General features: G+C 39.9%; 1 protein-coding gene across 10 annotated transcripts in view; it reads right to left on the reverse strand.

Moving 5' to 3' along the window:
• Positions 5,732-21,063, reverse strand: part of LOC109837516 — a 31,084-nt gene continuing 15,752 nt past the window's right edge. Inside the window, exons 2-6 of one of the 10 annotated variants that reach the window (XR_002246304.1) lie at positions 9,633-9,763; positions 9,242-9,523; positions 8,666-8,713; positions 8,474-8,551; positions 5,732-5,996 (exon numbers count right to left, since the gene is read on the reverse strand). Coding sequence is in view for 1 of the 10 variants with exons in the window: in XM_020405797.1 (XP_020261386.1) it covers positions 5,796-5,996; positions 8,666-8,713 (249 nt within the window). In the remaining 9 variants the exon portion in view is untranslated. Of the gene's footprint in view, positions 5,997-8,473; positions 8,714-9,241; positions 9,524-9,632; positions 9,764-21,063 lie in introns of all 10 variants that reach the window. The other 9 variants (XR_002246306.1, XR_002246303.1, XR_002246300.1 and 6 more) reach the window with 9 other exon arrangements.

Here is a 21,063-nt window from a genome sequence, read left to right on the forward strand (position 1 = left end):
TTCATATGTACTTCTAACAATTCTCCTTTTACAGTAACTCAATGTGGTGACATTACATCATCTGTCCTCACCTTACCATCTGTTCTATGTGCTCCTCAAGTCATTATGAATCTTATTTCCATTAGTCGGTTTGTTAATTCTGGGTGTATTATTTCATTTGATTCAAAATCATGTGTTGTGCAAGATCCTTGCGACAAGCAGCGGATTGGGATAGGTCATAGAGTGGATGGATTGTATATTTGTATTAGTTAGACCACCTTCACACTCCTCTCTCATTTACTGGGTCTAGTTACTCTACCTCTGCTCCTTAGCATCGCCAATCAGGACATTTTTTAGTATCTCGTCTGAAAAACTTTAGTTGAGTTAGGAGTCTTAGGATCATTTTTTTCATGCACAAAATAATTAGTTGTCAAATATCAGTATATTAGAGAGATGATCTTTAATGAAGTTTAGATGAGATCAATTGCATAAAGCAATTAATTGATAAGTGGATCTAGTCGGCTGATTACAACGACAAAAACTCTTTAAAAGTGATTTATGCATAAATTATAAACTAAAAGTGATTTCTCTAAAATCATATAATTTTAAAAGTGATTTCTATGAAAACCCAAAAACAAAACCCAAGCGGAACTACTAATTAGCTTGCTTAAGAAAACTAAGGTGCCTCTTGATCAGTTTGACCATAATATCAAAACAAACTAGAGTTGACACGCTTTATTACTTCCTCTCCAAGCCATCCAAGTTTCCAACAAAGAGTAATGGATTAGCGTGTCACTGATCGGTTAAAGAGCAGGAACCCACTGCCCTTTCCACCTGCACTCCTCGTTATGTTACGAGTCAACAGCCTCTGAGTGTCAGAAATGTCTCTAAATATATGAACATAAGCCAATATATACCCCTTTTTAAAAAATAAATAAAAAAGAAACAAATAACAGTAACAAGCAAGAAATTTACAAACCAGCACGTCTCCATTCAAATGGTGTGGATCTCCTCCTACATTTACCAACTTTGACCATCACATGTTGCTTGCATGGTGGGGAGCATGACTTTACTACTATTTTTCTCTCTCCTCCATTCATAACGAACCAGGAAATTAGAGAGAGAAAGAGCGGAGAGAATCTTGTTGACTATTAACTTATAAGAGAAGCAAGCATGGGCTAATGGGGGCCCATGTTGGGGTACGAGTTGCCTCCGCGTTCTCACAATTATCAAACAACTAAAACGAAGGGGAAGATCTCGGAAGAAGGAAGAAAAAGGAGAGCAATAATTAGGTTCTCTACCAAATTCTTTACCTATCTCCAACATACATGCATACAAGTCAAAAGCCAACCGACTAGTTCTAAGACTTTTTTTGTTGGACTTCTCATTGTCAAATCATGTGCGCGCCTGCACCTTGATGTTTTCTCGAATGCTTTAGTTTATTTCAGTAATATTGAAGTTTCATTTGCAATATATGTCATGATCTATTATTCTATTAGATTTAAGACTTATATTAGAAGTTACTTTTATGTCAATGTTGCTAATTAGACCGCCTTGAGCCAGGTTTTCATGAGGATTACATTCAAAATGAAATTGAATAAACTTTGATGTAAAGATAATTACGTATAAAATGTGGTAAAAAATTGGATATTTTATGAAGTCGGGATATCCATCACAAGCACTGGGAGATTAATTATTATTTACAGATATTGTTACTAAGATCTGACTCATTTATAAAAGCAGATATCTGAATTCTTCAGACGAAGGTCATGTTCACATCATTTCACAAATTTCATTACAAAAGGAAAAAATAAAGTAAAAAAAAAGGAACAGCTTTCAAAAGATTAAGTACTTACATTTTCCCTTGAAAAACGATTAAGTACCAATCTCTTTACTACAATTCGCGATGGATACACTCTAATAGGTCAATTTCTTGGAAAAGTATCAAGTACAACCGGATCTATGACATTAAACGTGCACCCAGATGATGCTAACCATCGGATCATTAGATTTCAAGATCCATCTTCAAATCTGACATACGACATTCCGTAAATACACGTTTCATGCCCTGGGCCGTCCCTCCCCCTCACCGAATACTTTCTCCAATTACTTTCATATATATATACATCAATCATGCATCACCCATACATCACCCACCTTTTTCCCAAATCCTGAAACATCCCCCAATCAGTTCACTTGTTTAGATTCCAAACCTCTCGCTTTCAGCTTTTTAGTACAGCCACCTCACTTTCCACACCCCCAATCAACTCACACCTTTCCATAATCTCTTTATTAAAAAAAAATAACAAAAAAAAAGTAACTAGCCCCGGGGGGTCCCTTTTTACTTCCACAAAACAAAAAACCAGTCGCATCCCGCAACCTCACTAACCTCAATTAACTAATTAACTCGATCCCTCGCCGCTGATAATTAACAATTAACACCCCTTATATATCTTCTCCCAGATCCTCTCTCTCTCTCTACTCTCTCTCTACGTCTCTCCCTCCTCCCTCTCCCTCTCTCCTACATGAAATAATGTCCGCCACCGTCACGCCCTCACTACTCCTACACAAGCTTCCCGATATCCTGGCGATCTCTGATCCTGCTGGGGCCATCCTAAAACGCACGCCGTCTACTCCTCTGCTACTACATCTTCGTCATCAAGTGCTGGCCTACCACTGGGCCCTCGCCCGCGCCCCCGACCTCCTCCTCCTCCGCCTCACGCTCCTCCCCCGCCGCCGCAGCGCAGCCGCCTCGCCCCCCTACCCCCTCCTCCCCCTCCCCCGCCTCCGGCCCCCTGCGCTGCCGCCTCGACATCCCCACCATCAACTCCATCCCCACCAGCCCGCCTTCTCCTCCGAAACGAAGCCTTCGCACCGTGCCGAATTGCTCCGTCTGCATCTCCGAGCTTCCGCGACCAAGCAGCTCCTTCCGCGTCCTCCGTCTGCGCCCCACGCCTTCCAACATCGACTGCAGTCGACGACCTGGCTTCCCCCCAGATTCAACGCCGCAACTGCCCCCCTCTTGCCGCGCTGACCATCAGCCTGCCTGCCGATGCCACCGTTCGGACGCCTCCCCCGACCGCCGCGAAGCCGGATTCAGTCCAGCCGAGTGTTCCGACGGGCGCGAGAACCAGATGGAGGGCTGAGCTACGCCCGGGCAGCCACCAGCCCGGAAGGAGCGAGACACTGCAAGAAAAATGAAGAGCCATGGGGCGATGAGTGTATCGACTGATGAGAGGGGGAGAGGCGACGACGAGGTTCGCCGTCCACCCGCATACGCGAGGCCGTCGTTTGCCGATGAGCTCGTCGACGATGACCGGCAGCTGTATTGTCGTGCAGGAGCGTTTTTGCCGGCTGAGGCTCGGAGTGGCGAAGGGAGACGGCGCAGGCGGAGCGGGAGGATACGGAGGTCGTTGTTTTCGTTCGGTCGGAGCTCCAGAAGTACTGCTTCTGTTCTTCCTCTATGACTTAATGGAGATAATAATTAAAGAGACAGTGAGTGTACATTTTGGATTTGGGATTGAGATTGGTTTTTAGAGAGGGGTTTTTTTTTGTTGTTTTTTTTTTAAATTTGTAAGTCATTAGTTGAGTGTTTTCTTCGGATTGAGCTTGATTAAGAGATTGTTGCCGGCTCCGTTTCTTCTACTTTCTGGAGGAAAATGTTTTTTATTTCTTTGTTTTGCTTTTATTTTTCTTAAGATTTTAACTTCCATATGTTATATTCATTGGTGATTATAGAGTTTAGGGATATAATAGGGAGCAAGTATTGCAAAGTCAAATTGATTATGACCGTTTTTGTCTGAGAAAACAATGGGAGCTGGTATTGTTGATAACGATTGGGATAGAAAATTAAATCGAGATTGACTGTTAATTTTCAGAGTTGCTTCGCTTGTTACTTGCTGTGTATTATGCTGTAGAAGATTACAACAGAACCCCATATGACATTACTTTTTCCTAGAGGTTCAAAAGCTACTTTTCGTCTAAAGAGTGAATACTAATTTCTATTTTTGTCTTAATTAGCGGATACTAGATTATCATTATCCTTTCTCTACGCCATTGTGGAGCAATCATGCGCAACTTATTTAGAGTTAATGGATCTTAAATAGAGATTACGAATCAATTCTAACCTAAAAGCTTAAGCTGTTAGTTATTAGTCCCAACGACTACTTAAATTCATTCCTCTTTCCTCTTTCTTATCCTATTTAACGTGAGACTATACTCACGTATTAATATTACAACATATGTATCATGTGTGCTTTCAAGAGTCTGCTGCACAGAACTGAACTAGTAGACCAATCAATCATCCAATCTAGTGTAATTGACTCTTAAACCAAAAGTAAAGGAGTGTGATTAGTGTCTTATCCAATAAGAAAATTAAAACATAAACAATAAAAAAGGGCTCATACTGTGTTTCATGTTTCTGAAAACATTTGTGGAATAAAATACCTCTTCCCTTGGAGAAGCAAGTGGTCTCAATCATACTAGTTCGTAGCTACGTGAAGTTAACACTATAATTGATGCGAATCCATTTAAGTTTTCATATGATTCGTCAACTTAATTACCAAAACTCGCGTCTCCTAACATCGTACAGATAGATGGCTTTGTGGGGGTAGTATTAATTAGGTAATCCACAATTACTCACTAACTTTTGGGTGTTTTAAACCGCTCATCAAAAATTAGCAAGAGTAGGCACAATCCTTAAACCAATTCAGCTTGCCAAACACGAGGTGGACTTTCTTTTCGTTGACAAAAACGGACAAAGTGATTGCTAACATCATGGACATAAACAAACACAGGTGAGAGGCTAACATGCCTTTATTTGATAAAATTTGTTTGGGCTCCTCAATTAAGACGACGGTAGATATGATGAATCTTTAAACGTCCACAATAGATATCTACGGCTCTGTTTTGGCATTTCATCGTGACGGAGGAAAGTAAGGGAAAATATGGGAGATAAAGAGATGGGAAGGTAATAGAATTCCCTTCTCCTCATTCCACTCCGTTTAGGGAGGGAATAAACTTCTATTGATCAGAGGAGAATTTAGGGGAATTATTTCCCTATTAAAAGCTTTCCTAACGGGATAAATGAATTCTCCTACCTTCACTTCTCCCCTATTCTCCTCTAGCCGCCAAACAAATCCTAGAAATGGGAACATTAAGGCACTGCTCATTCTAAAGTACCACTTTGACACGAGATGATCTCAACAAACATAAAGTGGCAGACCCTAGGGACTGCCATTATAATGAGTTGATAGAAAACTTTTTTTTTTTTTTTTTTTTTCCCCTTTTTGCTGGAGAATTTAGGGGAATTATTTCCCTATTAAAAGCTTTCCTAACGGGATAAATGAATTCTCCTACCTTCACTTCTCCCCTATTCTCCTCTAGCCGCCAAACAAATCCTAGAAATGGGAACATTAAGGCACTGCTCATTCTAAAGTACCACTTTGACACGAGATGATCTCAACAAACATAAAGTGGCAGACCCTAGGGACTGCCATTATAATGAGTTGATAGAAAACTTTTTTTTTTTTTTTTGTCTTCCCCTTTTTGCTGTTGAACGTTTTTTTCGGTGAATAAATCACATTTATGTCCTTGTTTCGAGTCTCTAATTTCCTTATTCCCTAAAAGTATGGATACTCCACCTAGAACAAAGCCTAAACAATTTCGTTGGCTAATATTGATAAAAAGACCTATATTGGTTGAAATAATGTTAACTGTAGTATAGATCTCATACTTGATGCTACTGCTATAATAAATAAGAACACGAGTCCTAATTGTCAGCATTAATCATCTACATTTATTGAGAGTATCTTGCTCTAAATGATCCACCTGTATAAACTTGGACAACATCTTTTTCTAAATGATCCACCTGTGTAAACTTGGACAGCATCTTGTTCTAAATGACCCACCTGTATAAAATCTTCACGTACCATATATATTTGGACCAAAGGGTTCCCCATATGCAGTCCAAGAGTGAAGGCATGTTGATTCTTCATTTCTAAACTAATCTCTGACCGCTGCAAGCAAAGATAGAGTACGATCAGCATCAGTATGTGGGTGAATTTGCCTTGAATGCTCTCATAATTAGGACACCCCAGAGGGAAATAGCCAAATACTAGACAACAAGATTTGCATGCTTATGACCTGGGAAAAAAGAATCTAAGGGGGGCACTGCATAGAAATTCACGTGGGGATCGGGAGATAGAAGATCTTGACATGCGTCTATAGCACATGACACATACGTAGTAACAAAAATTCAAAATTGGATGGCTACTATCAACTTTAAGTCGGATGACATGTCTCAAATCCTTCTACCTCTCCGTAGGGTAAAGGATCCTCTATAGAAATTTTCATTTTTCATGACCCCACGTTCCCCTCATTCCCTCTTTGAAAGAATATTGCCAATGGTAATACTAATTTTATACTACTTTCATCCTATAAAACATAAAAATCTTTTTAGACATAGGAACACATGGAACCTGATTGCAATTCATGACAAAGAACTTGCATCCTGTAGTATACAAAATAGAGGTTTGTAATATTGTTAGCATTACCCGTCTTAATGACACTAGGAAGTCCTACCAAATAAATACTCAATCTCTTCATTAAATTAAGGTTTGCATGAGGTAAGCCTTAAGTTTGAATCTCTTCATCAACTTTTTTTTGTGGAATAAATGGCCTATTGTTTAGTTGAGAATTATGATAACTTCTCTTCCGTAAGAACCAACTTGCAAGCTTTGCAAAATAGAACACGAGTATGGTCCCCGTTTGAAGGAAATGGTGTCCTTGTCTTGTGTGTGTCTATGTTGCTTTGCTCCATAATTGATTTAGAAACATCAATTAAAGTAGTGTGAAGAATCTATGGACATACAAATACCAATGCTTCATTCAATACGTTAAAAGGAAAGAGCTCATATCTGTGCAGAATCCTAGGCAAAAGGAAAGAAGGGCCTAGGAATCTAATATCTAATAGTAATTCACAGTTTAATGAGTTGATGGCACAAGACAATTGAGGGTAACTGATATCATATAGATGAACAGAAGCCAGTTACAGTTCATATAAACTATTTGGATTCCTTTTTCTAAAAGCATTATTAATGTACAGACAGATGAATAATGGTGCTGAAGTTGACTTGTTAAGTTCCTATCATCGACAATCTTATAGGATTTGTCTGATTAGAATTTGGTTAAATTTGATTATTCAAGAAGTAGATATATTATGGTTGGAATTATTAGTTCTTTTAAGTAAAATGCAAGATTCCTAGTTAAGGTGGAATGGGTGGTGGCCTGTAACTTATAACTGATCTAAAGCCTGTCAAAGACTACAGTGTAGAAGGGACAGATCCAAGAGCCACTTTATTGATAAATCATAAAACTGACATCCAATGCTTTTGTTAGCTGATTTTCAAATAACAAATATGGGTAAAGATAACTTTAACTATCACTTTTGCTTTAATAAAATAAAACTAACGAAAAAGATATGAAGTCGGGTTCTTTTCACTGTCTGCTTTCTTCAAAAAAAAAAAACAATAAGCATTCTGTTTTGCAATGCGAACAAAGAGAATGATACAAGAATCAGTACATTGTCTTACATTAGCTAAACTAATCAGTTAAAGTTACATATGAAGATAAGCTGTGCTTTAGTGGATATATATTACAAACATGGATGAAACTAATAATAGACATTATTAGGCGGCAGTGTAGATCGAAAAACATAATATAGAATATTAAAGTTAATTACATCTAACATGTCTATATGTGACACCCCAACTTTCTTCAGCCCGGCATATCAAAATGGTAAGGGAGAAAACTTAAAGATAATGGAGAACTTCATGTAAATGAGCAATTCACAAAGACCATGGGATTTAAACCCCTGATAAGTCCTTACATTAAGAGCTTCCTGTCATTGCTTTACAGTGAATAGAATAAGTAGAGGGGGCAAGTTGCAATATTATATTATTAATATACTTGTCTATTTAAAAAAAATTTAAATGACAAGTTGCTATGACTTCTAATTATCATAACAGAAGCTAGCAAATAAAATATTACTCAGAATAAATTATAACCCTCCAACTTTCTAAGTCAACTGTGGTTCACCTTTTTTTTAACAACAGCCTTCACAACACTAATAGACTCAAAGCAAGTATTAGGAAGCATTAATTAGCTTCCATCAGAGGGCTTAATCTGCCATATCCTAAAATGTAAAATCATCATTAAAAAATGATTCAGATCCGCTTTGCTTCAAAAATATATAAATTAGAATACTAGGAACAGCTAAGTATCTGTAGCTAATGTTAGCTGGAAGCATAGGAAAGATATAAAGCTGGGACTAGAGAGCTCAAGACACAAGATATTCATAGTTCATTTAACCAATGCAAAGAAGTGATGCATCCTAGACTCACGGTTCAATTCATCAACCAGGCTCTTGAAAACTTCTACTGAAAAAGAGTAGTAAAGTAGTAGTTTACAAAGTAACTTGTGATATAAGATTTACCAGCAAGAAGCATCACATGGAAACTGTAGTCTTTTTCTCTCTAGAGTATTATAATCACATCAATCTCCAAAGCAAACTCTATTGTTTTAGTTTTTCCACATATTAGGTTTCAGTGCCAGGCAAAAGACCATCTCCACCTGTCAATTTCGTTGGCAATCATAGAATTTTTTAATCAAATACATAAACACATACCTTATTTGAAATGAGTCCCTCCATTCCGCGTTGTACCATTGTCTTTATCTGTAAAATTAGGTCCAGAATTATATATTTAATTATGCTTAGCCTATTACAATGGAAAGTAAGCTTGACATCAGCAAAAGCATAAAACTAGTATAACAAAGTGATATGTATATCAGATGCGCCGACCAGCAAGTGTTATTTGTCATATGCAGTAGTGGTGGCATGGGCAGATTCATGTGCAACTAATATTTCATAAACTATATTGCATTAAGTATAAAAGATTGTTAATTAGGACATCTGAATTATGAGTAGCAGAGAGTGAAAAACAAAAAAAGGTAACTAGATTGAGATGTATGCAACAAGAAGGACGAGCAAGTGGCAGAACAACATTATAGCTACGGGCTAACAGTGTTCCATCACAATTGCCTTTCACAGTAGTTGATCTGTCACCATAGTTTACCATATAAAGGACTTGACAGACATCCAACAAGCTGTGCTAGTATCTTATATGGGACTAAAGAGATGGATGCAATGGAATAGCTAAGTCATTAATGTTCTTCAAATTTTACCAGAGGGTCCTATTCATACCTTTTAATTCAGAAGTACTTCACACTTGAATTTGGGTATCATAAAATTGAATCCATGCTACCAGGTAATTTATGATGATTCCATTTCAATCCCTTGTGATGTTGATAAGTTGGACGTGTTTGGAACCTCAATCCATGCTATTAAGTATTGTGATTATATGCACTAGCTTTGAGAAAAATCCTCAAATTCACATTTTTTCCAACCGAATGTCCAATTCAATAGAGACCCTTGATAATTACAACTGTAAATTCGCAACGGCAACAACTAATCTCCCTTCAAATCCTGTGCTTGGAAATCGTTGATTTTCAATTATAGGGTAACCAAACTGATGAAGTACTTTAGGTATCCAAAAGAAGGAAAGGAAAAATATGAGTTTTGCCATGTTGCTTACCTTGACATTGACAGTGTATGAATTAATAACAGATGAATAGCTTTCACTTTGATAACCTTGTGGTGATCGCAGGGCTTTTAAGACATTCGGATAGCTTGTGGGCTTCACTTAGTTCATCACCAGCATTAGGCCTGTGGATTTTTCATGGCGCTGTTACTATTTGTTGCAACTCTCTTGCAGAAGCATAGAGGCTTTGCCTCATGTTAAACTACATTTTTGAAGGAAAAAGAAAGACTACTACATTTGAATGATAGTGAGTTTTGGAATAAACTCATATATGCATACATTCTTCAGCATCTTTGTCGTATCGTGCAATCCTTTTTCCTTTTTCCTTTTTTCTGGTATGACTACATTGCCTAACAAGGTACATATCTGAATACACGATTAACTCATAGCAGTGTGGCCCATTGATTCAGAAAATTGTATTAGTCCTTTTCGTCTTCTATACTTTCCTCTTATCTCCTCATATTCTATGTACTTACCCCTTTCCCCCTTCCACATTATGCATATACTTCTGTATTTATTTTCTGTAAATAATTTGCTTGTACTGATAAACAAAAAATTAGACATATAAAAATCAAATATATTTTCTGAAATATCATCGTTCAATAAACAAGGCCTGGGCCTCATTAAAGTAAGGATATTATTCAGAGTTTACACTCGAGGACGAAAACAAGCTTGGCGCAGGTTGTGCAGAGGACTCAGTACAGTAATAAGAATTGCAGAACAGTGAACACATCACTAGGTTGCAGTTTTGGTTAATGATGACGTGTAGCTGGCTTAGGTTATAGAACTAAGCACGAAGATCGACTCTGTAATTAGCGAGTAATTAAGAGAGACTATATGAGTTGTGAACTTGAAGCTCAAGCAATGAAACAGTAATTGCTCCCCCATGCCCTCACAAACTCACGTGAACCCAGAAGCATACTCTCTTCTCTCTCTTCTCACTCCTCCTCTCTCTCCCTCTCTGGTTCAAATATCAACCCGCGCCACCCCTCCTCTCCCACCCTCCTCTTCCCCCTCTCCTCATCCTCATCTCTCCTCACCACATTGCCTACTAACCAGCCGAGTGCCGTCATCCTCCACCAAGCGAGCTCCACGTCTTGATCCGCCCGCCGCTCCCTTCAACTTCCTCAACCACGTCCTCTCGCCCCAAGCTCCTCCTGTCCTTCTCCGCCTCGCATACCTGCCTCTTCCTTCATCCTGTCGTCCAACGCGGCAGGCAGCCCCCAACGCAGCCAACCGCGCCGTCGAAATCGTAATCACACCGACCACGACGACAGTCATCCCCGACGCCACCACCATCACCTCCGCTTCCTCTCTCCCCTTCTTGACCGAGCAACCCCGCCGGATCCCCGCACAGCCCCGTCGGAACCCATCGAGACACCCCGACGACCCCGGCAACCTCCTCCCACCTTTTGCAAGACCGGATAGCAAGAGAAGACTCCGAACAGCGAGGAACAAGCCCGAACAGCGACCGAACAGCGAGCAGATTTTTGCAGTTTTGTGCCAACTTCGCACGCACTTTCCGATCACCTTCGATCTCCATTTCCGCTGATTTCTTCTCTGATGAGTAGCCCTACATGTTGTCTATCACCTCTAATTTATATCACGTTCTAACTCATTCTCTATCTCTCTCGGTAACGTCCGAAACATCGCTCGACGGCAGCAGCGAGCAGAAAACAGCAACGTTGTGCCGACTTCGCACGCGTTTTCCGGCCACCTCCGGTCTCCGTTTTCGTCACCGTCTTCACCGGTGTGTAGCCCTTTATACTATCTATCACACGGTATCTCCCTCTCACTTAGGCTCATTTTTAACTCTCGTTATATCGCTTTGAATATCGCTAATCGCTACTAACACCTTCCTTTTTGTATTCTATCACACAATTAACTTTCCGACATGCCACGGAACTCGTTGTGACCCGTACAGACACCCGATGACCCCCACTACCCTCTACGACATCCTCGACAATATTCCCAAGGCAAGATTCCCAACCTTGTTTGTTATTTATTTTAATTTTTAGATTATCATAAATTATTATGTGCAAGATCCTCGTTCCGTTATTTTATTTCGTATAATTTTTAGAGCTGTTAATAATTATCTACGTGGGTTTGATGAATAGTATTAAATGAATCGTAACTACGTGATAAATAGTATTTTTTGAATAATTATAATATTTTTAGAATTTATTTTGTGAAAGGAAATCATTTTAGAATGATAAATATTTTTAAAAGAATTTATTTTGGGAAAATAGACTATTTTGAATTAATGAGAATTTATCTTGTAAAAAGATTATTTTGAATTTATGAATTTATTATTTTAAGAGATTATTTTGAATTTATGAATTTATTATTTTAAGAGATTATTTTTAGAATAATTATGGTGAGAGATAATTTGAAAGGAATTTATTTTGTAAAAGAATTATCTATTTTGAATTAATTTAGTTTATGAACGTGTGATGGATGGTTGTTAACCACGATATTTTATGTGCAAAACAATCGTCGATTCCATGATTCTTATTTTAATTACGTGGTATGCTATGACACTGTTGTACATGATTGGTTGTTTCATTTATTATTGCTTGTTGTGTTTGAGAACCCTTAATAGTTCATGACTTAGTGGCATTGTGCGTTATGAACAAGACTTAGTGACATGTGTGTGTGCGTTAATTGAATTTAGAGTTGGGATGAGGAAGTCTTGGTTCATGTGATCAGATGTGGCTGTTGATGTATCTTCCAGGCTCGCATCAGTGAATTCGTGTAGTCACTGGGGTTGGTTTGTTAGGCTAAAGTGAATTCGTGTAGTCACTTTAGTCAGTAAAAATCGTGTAGTCACCCGAGTCCTGCTTGAGTTCGGGCCAGACAGGAATCAGATTACGTGTAGTCCTCTGACCAATTCGTGTAGAGGTATTGGATGCACGTAGGAGATTTATGAACAGTCAGTTATCTGATAATATGAGCGTTGACTCTGTGTGAGATGTGAACCAGTGACCTGTTATAGGATGACTAGTTACATGACTTCGTTTCTTGGCTAAGTATGAATTCTTGTGAGATGTAGGCCAGTTGTATTTCTTTCATACATAGATCAAGGTTAATATTTAATTATCTACAATTTAAGATATATATGGTATATACATGAGAGTTTTCTTGTTTGAATTATTTCGCTCGACATACTACGTCTCTTGTTGTAGATTTTTAAGTATTAATTTTATCTAGTTGTATGACCTTGTTACTTGGATGATTATTCTGATCGCTAGCTGCATGATCTTGTTACTTAGTTGATTTTCTTGGATTCTTTTGATTATTATATTCTAGTGATAGATTGCATTTAGATTATTAGTGTTCCAGTAGCATGCTTCTATTATTATTACCTGTTTTTGCCTTGGTCGTCGATCGTTTCTATTTCTCTCTGTGGGATCTTGTCGTGTGCCATGCATGCTGACATACATCTGTTTTCTCTGATGTACGTCAGACTTAGAGGAAGGACAGGTCCAGCTTAGAGATGTGTCAGAGCTAGGATATTCTCAGCAAGGGTGTCTTGCAGACAGAACAGAAGAAACCGAAGCTTATTTATTGATCCTATTTGCTTTTGTAGTATTTTCTTTCTTTTTCGTTGAACGATGTATTTTATATTTCTTTAGTTTTTAGTTCAATTTTGTATAAGGACATGTTGATCCGAATATTATGTCTGGGATGATATTTACTTGTGGGATGATATTCACTTATGATATGTCTCTTTTCCATTCTGAGTTGTTCATTATATTCTTGATATGTGTGATCGGGGACCTATAACTTCACATTTTAAATTGCTTGACGCTTAGCGTATTAGATTGAGTAGAAATGACCTAGTATCTATTTCTCCTCAGTCTAATACGTCGTGGGCTTGTTCACGTTCCGATTCCCTGATATTTGAGAAGCAGGGTGTGACATAGATTGTGTGTGCCTAATGGAGATAACAGGGGAGAGTTACCAGAGGAGGCGCACAATTATGCTTTCAATTCCTCCAAGGGCACAAAGATGTACCGAGACTTAAGAGCATTTCTGGTGGCCAGGAATGAAAATGGAGATAGCCTGGTTTGTGTCAAAATGTCTAATATGTCAGCAGGTGAAGGCTAGGCATTAGAGAACCGCCGGATTATATAGGCGTTAAAAATTACCTATAAGTTTTCGAACACAGATCGAGACGAAGAAAAGACGATTAACATCGATATCCAAGTCAAAGAGGATCATCTGACGCCAAAACGAAACGATGAAACGACGAAACAACAACGAGATTTAGAATGCATGATTTGAGAAGAAAATTGATGCATGAATATGAAGAACTAAAATTTCGACCATGATGCAATTCGAATCCAAAATGAGCTCAAAAGACAAGTTATAGGTCTCTTTGTCAGCTTTCCAACACAACTTGAATCACCTCATTCCGAGGTCGGATGAAAAAATTAAAGCCAAAATACCGAAGGCAGTACAAATTGTCTCAGAGTTCGAGATAATGTTTTGTGTCTCGGAATCTGAGACACAATAAGGTGTCTCGCACATGTGCGAGACACCCCGACCTATCTCGCACAGAATGAAGCCCCGAGACGCGTTTTCAACAGTGTTTAATTAGTTTTGACAGTTCCAGTGGCCTCCTAACTGCTTTGGGAATATCCTAAACGTGGGAAAATCATTTCTAACTGAAGATAAGACCAAATCACGAGATCTTATCTACAAGCATGGTGTTCAAGTCCTATAAATACCCTCTTCGTGCATTTGTGAAGGGTACAGACGAGATCTGAGCTCTTAGAAGAGTTGCTGACGTTTTTCAATGCAGAGTCACGAATTTCAGAGAAAGAGAAACGAGGTTTTGGCGATTTTCTGAACATAAAGGGAGATTTTCAAGAGATCCATAGCTTTTCACACATTTTCTTGAGATCAAACATTATTTTGATCTTGAGAAGAGTAGTAATCTCACATTGTTGAGGTTATTCACTTCTGTTCTAAGTTTCTTCGATTGAGACAAAGAACACTACGCCTTCTTCACAATCAATTTGGATCTGTGATTCGGTGATCCACGAGCTAATGCATCTCCGGCATAGGCAAAGATCGCACGCAAGCAGCGACCGATAAACAATATCTGCACGTGTTTCTAGGAGATCTTATTTGTTTGTTTTCATTTTTGTAAAGAAGTCTTATAAAAAGGCTAGAGTCTCTTTGAATTTGTAATTAGTAAACAATTGTAATGGGTTCCACAATGAAAAAGATTTCCGACGCAAACACGCTAGCGATCACAATGGGAGCCACCAGCCTCTCTGCCGAGGCTGTTGTGTCGCAACCGAAGATCAAAATCACGGTTGATGCAAAGGCTGTGTATGAGTTCGATCAACAGAAATTTGAGGAGTACCTCTTATCCTCCTCCTCTGGATCCTCCTCCCCTCACAAGTGCATGAAGATCGTATCTTCAATGAAGGTTCGCTAGTCTTCAGATCGGGTGAAGACCAAGAGTGATGATTCTCGCCCAATTGTTGCTGAGGCTCCCCCTCACAACACCCCTCCGGTGTCCAACAAAACCAAAAGTTCTGCTCGCAACAACTCCTCCTCAGTCAAGGAGTTATTTGTTAAAGGCGCACCGGTTCTGACGAAGAGGGCTCGTTAGAGGCAGCGCCAATGTCTCGCGTGTTAGTTCGTCAAAGCCTTAAAGCCGGTTGACGAAATTCGTTATCACGCGGATCTAGAGCTTAGGATGCGTCAAGCGACTCAGCCGCCTCAACGGTAAGAAATTAACCCTTCCTCCAAGCCATCAACCAGCGAATGGGTCCGTGTTAAACGGACTCGTTCAACTCTCGAGGAACGCATCCGGAAACGTCGTGCACTTCTTGCGCACGCGCGTATTCTTATGCAGAAAGCACATGAATTACAGAAAAAAGAGGTGGTTAAAAAATCACCAAAATCACGTCAAGTCTGGATGCTAAAGTCCAAAACAGCGTCGAAATCAACTCGGAAGACGACCGAGACACTTCAAAGTGTCTCGCAGGCCGAGGCACTTTGATGCGTCTCGCCCAAAAAGATGGTCCCGTAGCTGTTTCTTCGTTTCCGTCAACCTCCGTTCCTGCTCCGTTCCTGCTCCGGTCTCTTCCGTACCTCCCATAAAGCCCCATGACGATGTTGATTTGTCAAGATTTAAGATAACGATAGTGGTTCGTCTTGGTCCTTTGCACGAGGATCGAGACAAAGCTCTGGTTAAAAAACGCTTAGGTCCGGTGAATAAATCCCAAGAGACTCTTCAGACTGGGGATCGTACGCGTCGTCCCATCAAGTCAAAGTCATCCCAGATTGGGAAAACTCCGATTTTCACCAGCTTGGGGTGCGTGTTGAAGTCCAGAAGCCCGTTGAGGTTCCATACCCGTAATGGGGTGGTTCCAAACGTGTGACTCCTAAGAACGCTAACAAGATGACACATCTCGGAAGAAGACGTGTTCGTCAGACAACGTTATATCTGGGGAATCATGCCAACACAAGATAAGTTGCTCCGACCATCATACCGATGAGTTGTACTATCAGACGAGGGGTACGAACAAGTCTCGAAAGAGAAATACTCGAGAAACGAACTCTCACTGTCCTTGTGAAAAACTTATCAGTGCAGTATTATCAAAGTGTAGCTGTCCCAAGACCGCTCCGAAGAGGGTCTCGGTCTTTGAAAGACTTTTTCCACTGAAGCGTCAAAACCCAAGCCAAGGCGTTTCCGTAAGAGAAGATCGGTCGTTTAAGATGATGAACTCTAAGAAGTCACCATCAACATGGCCGATAAAGAGAAGTCAACATGACGTTCTAGTCCCGACTCTTTACCGTTCATATCCCAACATTTAACTCGGATGCGCTTCGGAACTATCAGACGTAGGGTTTATCAAAAGATGTAGAGAGGGTTATTCTCAGATGATGAAGCATCGAACGCTTGCCCGCAGTCGCATCAGACGACACCATATCCAACACAAGACGAGGTCAAGAGACGTTCACGATCACTGCTGAGCAGTTAGCTCAGATGCTTTAAGATGCTTTAGCCAAGCAGAAAGAGGAGCTCAGAACTGAAATGAAGATGGAGATGGAGTTGAACATGCAGCGCGTGAGGGAATTACATGCCCAACAACTTCAGTCTTTGTTAAATTAGCAGGGTGAATCCAGTCATCGTAACACTACTAATGAAGTAGACATGACTCGGAAGTGGATGAAAATATCAATGCTGATACTCCTCCTAACAACAATAACACTGGGGATGGTCCAGTTGAGCCTCTTCAACCTCCTCAGCAACCCCCAAAGAAAAATGTGGTCGAAGACAAGAAGATTAAGGATCTCGAGAGCAAAATCAACGTCTTGATGTCCGCTCAAGAGGTAAAGAAGACCAGCATCCCGTGTCCATAACCGAGAGAGTGGGAGTCACTTACATATTCGGCGAAGTTCAATCTACTTAACTTCACGCCGTTCGACGGGAGAGGTTCACCCATTCAGCACCTGATTTATTTTAAGTCTCACCTGGACATGATCTCTGGCAACGAACCTTTGATGATCCGGTCATTCGTTAGGACCCTTCGCGGGGTCGCATTCGATTGGCACCGTCATCTTAAGTCGGGGAGTGTCAATAGCTGGGATGACATGAAAAGCCTGTTTCTCACTAACTTCTTTAACGATGACACTTAAGTGTCGATCGGAATGCTCTTTGATGAGAAGCAGAAAGACGAAGAGTCGGTCAATAACTTCTTCAAATGCTTCTGGAATAAGGCAATAAATTACCGAGATCCGATCACAGAGAAGTTTATCCTCCAAACTTATCATAATAATCTCTTATTAGATGTGCTGGAAGCCATGAGAGTGGCACCATCCAAAACTTGAAAAGAGTTGAAGGTGCACGACGAACAAGTTTTCCTCAAAAGAAAGAAGGCGGAGAGAGGCCAACCGATGACACATCCTCCGAAGCAAAACTTCGTTCCTCATGGTAGAGGGAAGGTGCCAACAACTGTGGTAGACGCAAATCAAACGTTCCAACTGCAACCGTAACAACAAAAGCCGTAGCAGTCACCATCTCAATGGCAGCAGCGACCTCAAAGGCAGCAGAAAACTTCTGAACCAAAATTCCCAAAGGCCGTGTATGGTTGCATTGTCGGTCGAGTCACGTTCTAACTTATATGCATTTAGAACCGGGGCGTGACATTTGATTTCACTTGATGTAGGTGGAATTCATTTCGAAATAGATTGATCCACGCAAGCCATCACTAATCTTTCTTTCTAATGATAATTTCATTGTGCGTACTCCAATGTGTTCCTGGATTTGGTCTCATGATCTTTTTGTATTGAGAAGAATTATCTACAAGTTTCTATTGTGATTTTTATCTCCTTTCTGTCCTTTTGTCCCCTTGAATTCAATGACCAGAATGATGACGAAGGAAAAATAGTGACTCCTACAAAGCATAGAGAAGAGGCAATATTTATGCTAAACCACAAAGCTTCAAGGTGAACTGTTTATGCTAAACCACAAAGCTTCAAGGTAACCGAGCATACTTACAGCTTTTGTTGTCATGCCCCTAGCCACAAGCATGTTGTTTATGCTAAACCAGAAAGTAATATGACTTCAAGGTGACTAAGCATACTCTATGGCTTTTGTTGTCAAGCCCCTCGCCCACAAGCATCTTGGCTCAACGTAAAATCCTGAGACCCACTGAGAGCAACACTTGGTTCGACGCAATTCTCTGCCAAAATTGACTAGCCAACGTTGCAACATGATCTCTTGACTATCTATTTAAACCCACTGAAATCGCTTATATCACCCAATGTGGGACTCAAGGTTTAGGATGTCACATATGTCCTTACCTTAAACAAGTCATCTATTGGATATCAAAATTGGAGATGGCATGGTGACTAGAAAAGACAGTTAATCCCTGCTGGGCAGCTTATAAATTATAATACTAGTGATAGGTAAAAGAAAATAATTTTTGCTTTAGTTACGTCTTTATCAAAATTAATAGCTTTGTTGTCAAGTGATTATTGTTCATTGTAATTCATCAGAGCATGTCTCGATCAGAAGATCATCTGTTGTATATGCATCAGTTAAATCATTTGTCATTATACAATTATTAGTTAGACCTTTCCTATTGTGCAGACCACTACACAATTAAAATTCTCTTAAACAAATTTCATGTTTCACTTTTCTTGTCTGCTTTCCTCCATCATCCTATAATTATACAAAAAAATTGCTCAATTAATCATTCCGAGATTTTTATCATGTTAAAATTCTCTAAATAAATATATACCAGAACTTATACTACATTATCGAGCTTATCATGCATTCCTAATGACCTATCATGTACATGCAATCTGCTCGTAAGACATGAAGCATGAACTTAATGATCACTGTGGCATTGTTACTTACGGTTTGTTGCAAAGAATGTAAACTATACCTATTAGCAAGACTTTTTAATCGTCCATTTGGTAATGATTATTGAGACTTTTAGTTGTTATATTTTTGCATAATATTAAATTTTCCAATATCATGACGCAGGGGGTATTTGCTAGTTTAAGTACATAACTAAGAGAGGCAGACTGAATCACATTAAGTTACACTAGTTTAGACTTAACTTATGTAAGCAGACTGAACCATACAAGCGTTTGTAGGGTTGAGCTGATTGTGAGATGACAGTCCCATGTCTATCAAGTCCTGCTTGCATTTAAGCTCAATAAATTAGGATGCTACAGAAATTTCACCAAATCTTGTCCCTATAAAGCATGGGAATGGAAATGTTCAAATTAACCAAGGATCTATGATTGAAACGACAACTATTTTGGTTTTAAAATGTCTCCTCAAAAACTATGGCTCAGGAACAACCTTGAAACAGTTGAATCAGCCTTATCAATCAACTGTCGTGTGCTACAATACCAGTTTCAGCTTGCATTCGTCACGGCTCTTGGATAATAAACAAAGTTTATTATTTCTTGCTTCATGCTGCAGCAAGAGGTGGAGGTTGATGATATAGAACAATGTCTTATGATCCTTATATTTTGTAGAGAGAGCCTACAATGCTATGATAACAAGGACCACAAAAGTCACTGAAAAGATTAGACACCAAGGAAGAATCATCCTTAGCAATTCTGAACAAGGAATAGATAGAAGTCTATTTACTTTTTTACACTTGGAAGAAGGTTGATCAAATGCCCAAACTTAGAGTCTACTTAGAATACGTTGAGACCCTAACAACTAAAACCAAAACCTTAATAAAAAAACTTCACTTGGAGAATGAAACATTATATATTGTGAAATAGTTTGGTCGGGGAAAGGGCCAATTTATCCTTCCTTGCAACCTTGAGATAGCACTCCGTAAAAAAAGGACAGATTCAGAAATAAAAAAGGGCAATACACTATAAGGTTCATGAACTTTCTTGCTAAAAACGAGCATGTATATAAATAACAAAAGAAAATGACTACACAATTAGCTAAAATTTATTGATGTTTAGGTACCAAGATTTTAAATGTCGGATGTCAGGTTCATGTCGGACGGCTGAAATCCATGTCGGATGGTGGAAATCGGGGATACATCGGGGGACATAGACTAAATATCGGATTGCCATATCGGGTGGTGCGCGTATGTATAATATCATGTCCTAAATGTAATCTAAGTATTCCTAAATTCAATATAAGCATACTTTATAAATTCTAGAGGCGCCGGCGATGGGTTGATTTCGACGTTGCAGGGAGGCAGTGCCGACGACGACGGGACGTCGCAGGGAGGCAGTGCCGAAGCTATTCTGCTGGCGATGGGTTGATTTCGACGTTGCAGGGAGGCAGTGCCGACGACGACGGGACGTCGCAGGGAGGCAGTGCCGAAGCTATTCTGCTGGCGATGGGTTGATTTCGACGTTGCAGGGAGGCAGTGCCGACGACGACGGGACGTCGCAGGGAGGCAGTGCCGAAGCTATTCTTCTTCTTCTTTGTCTGCTCAGGATCCTTCGGATGAGTCACCGACCACCCTCTTCTCTTTATCCCGACGACGGGATACCCTGTCGTCCTCAAGTTCGGTTAGGATTCGGATTTCGGGGCGCAAGGGGAGATTGACGACGGGGGACCGAGATGGAGGTGGGGGGAGGACATCGTCGTTTACAAAAGGAGTGATGGGTTTCCAAGTCCGCTGCAGCCCTAATTTTTCTCTTTTCTTTCTATCAGCTTCATAAGAAACCGTTAAACATGAGAACGAGTCAAACGGGTTTGGGTTTTTATCACTAAACTCAAACCCGATAACAAAAAAATAGATCTAAAAAAATGGTCATATCGGCCTTTTTTTCAAAGATGAAAAATCGGTCGATATGCACGATATGGCCCCGATATTTCCGATTTGGCCCTAAAAACCGACATACGAGTTGAAAACGCCCATGTCGTGTCGTTCAAGCCCCTAAACCGACATGTCGGTCGACA

Source organism: Asparagus officinalis, chromosome 4 (genome assembly GCF_001876935.1).
Source record: "Asparagus officinalis chromosome 4, Aspof.V1, whole genome shotgun sequence".
Classification (NCBI taxonomy): domain Eukaryota; kingdom Viridiplantae; phylum Streptophyta; class Magnoliopsida; order Asparagales; family Asparagaceae; genus Asparagus; species Asparagus officinalis.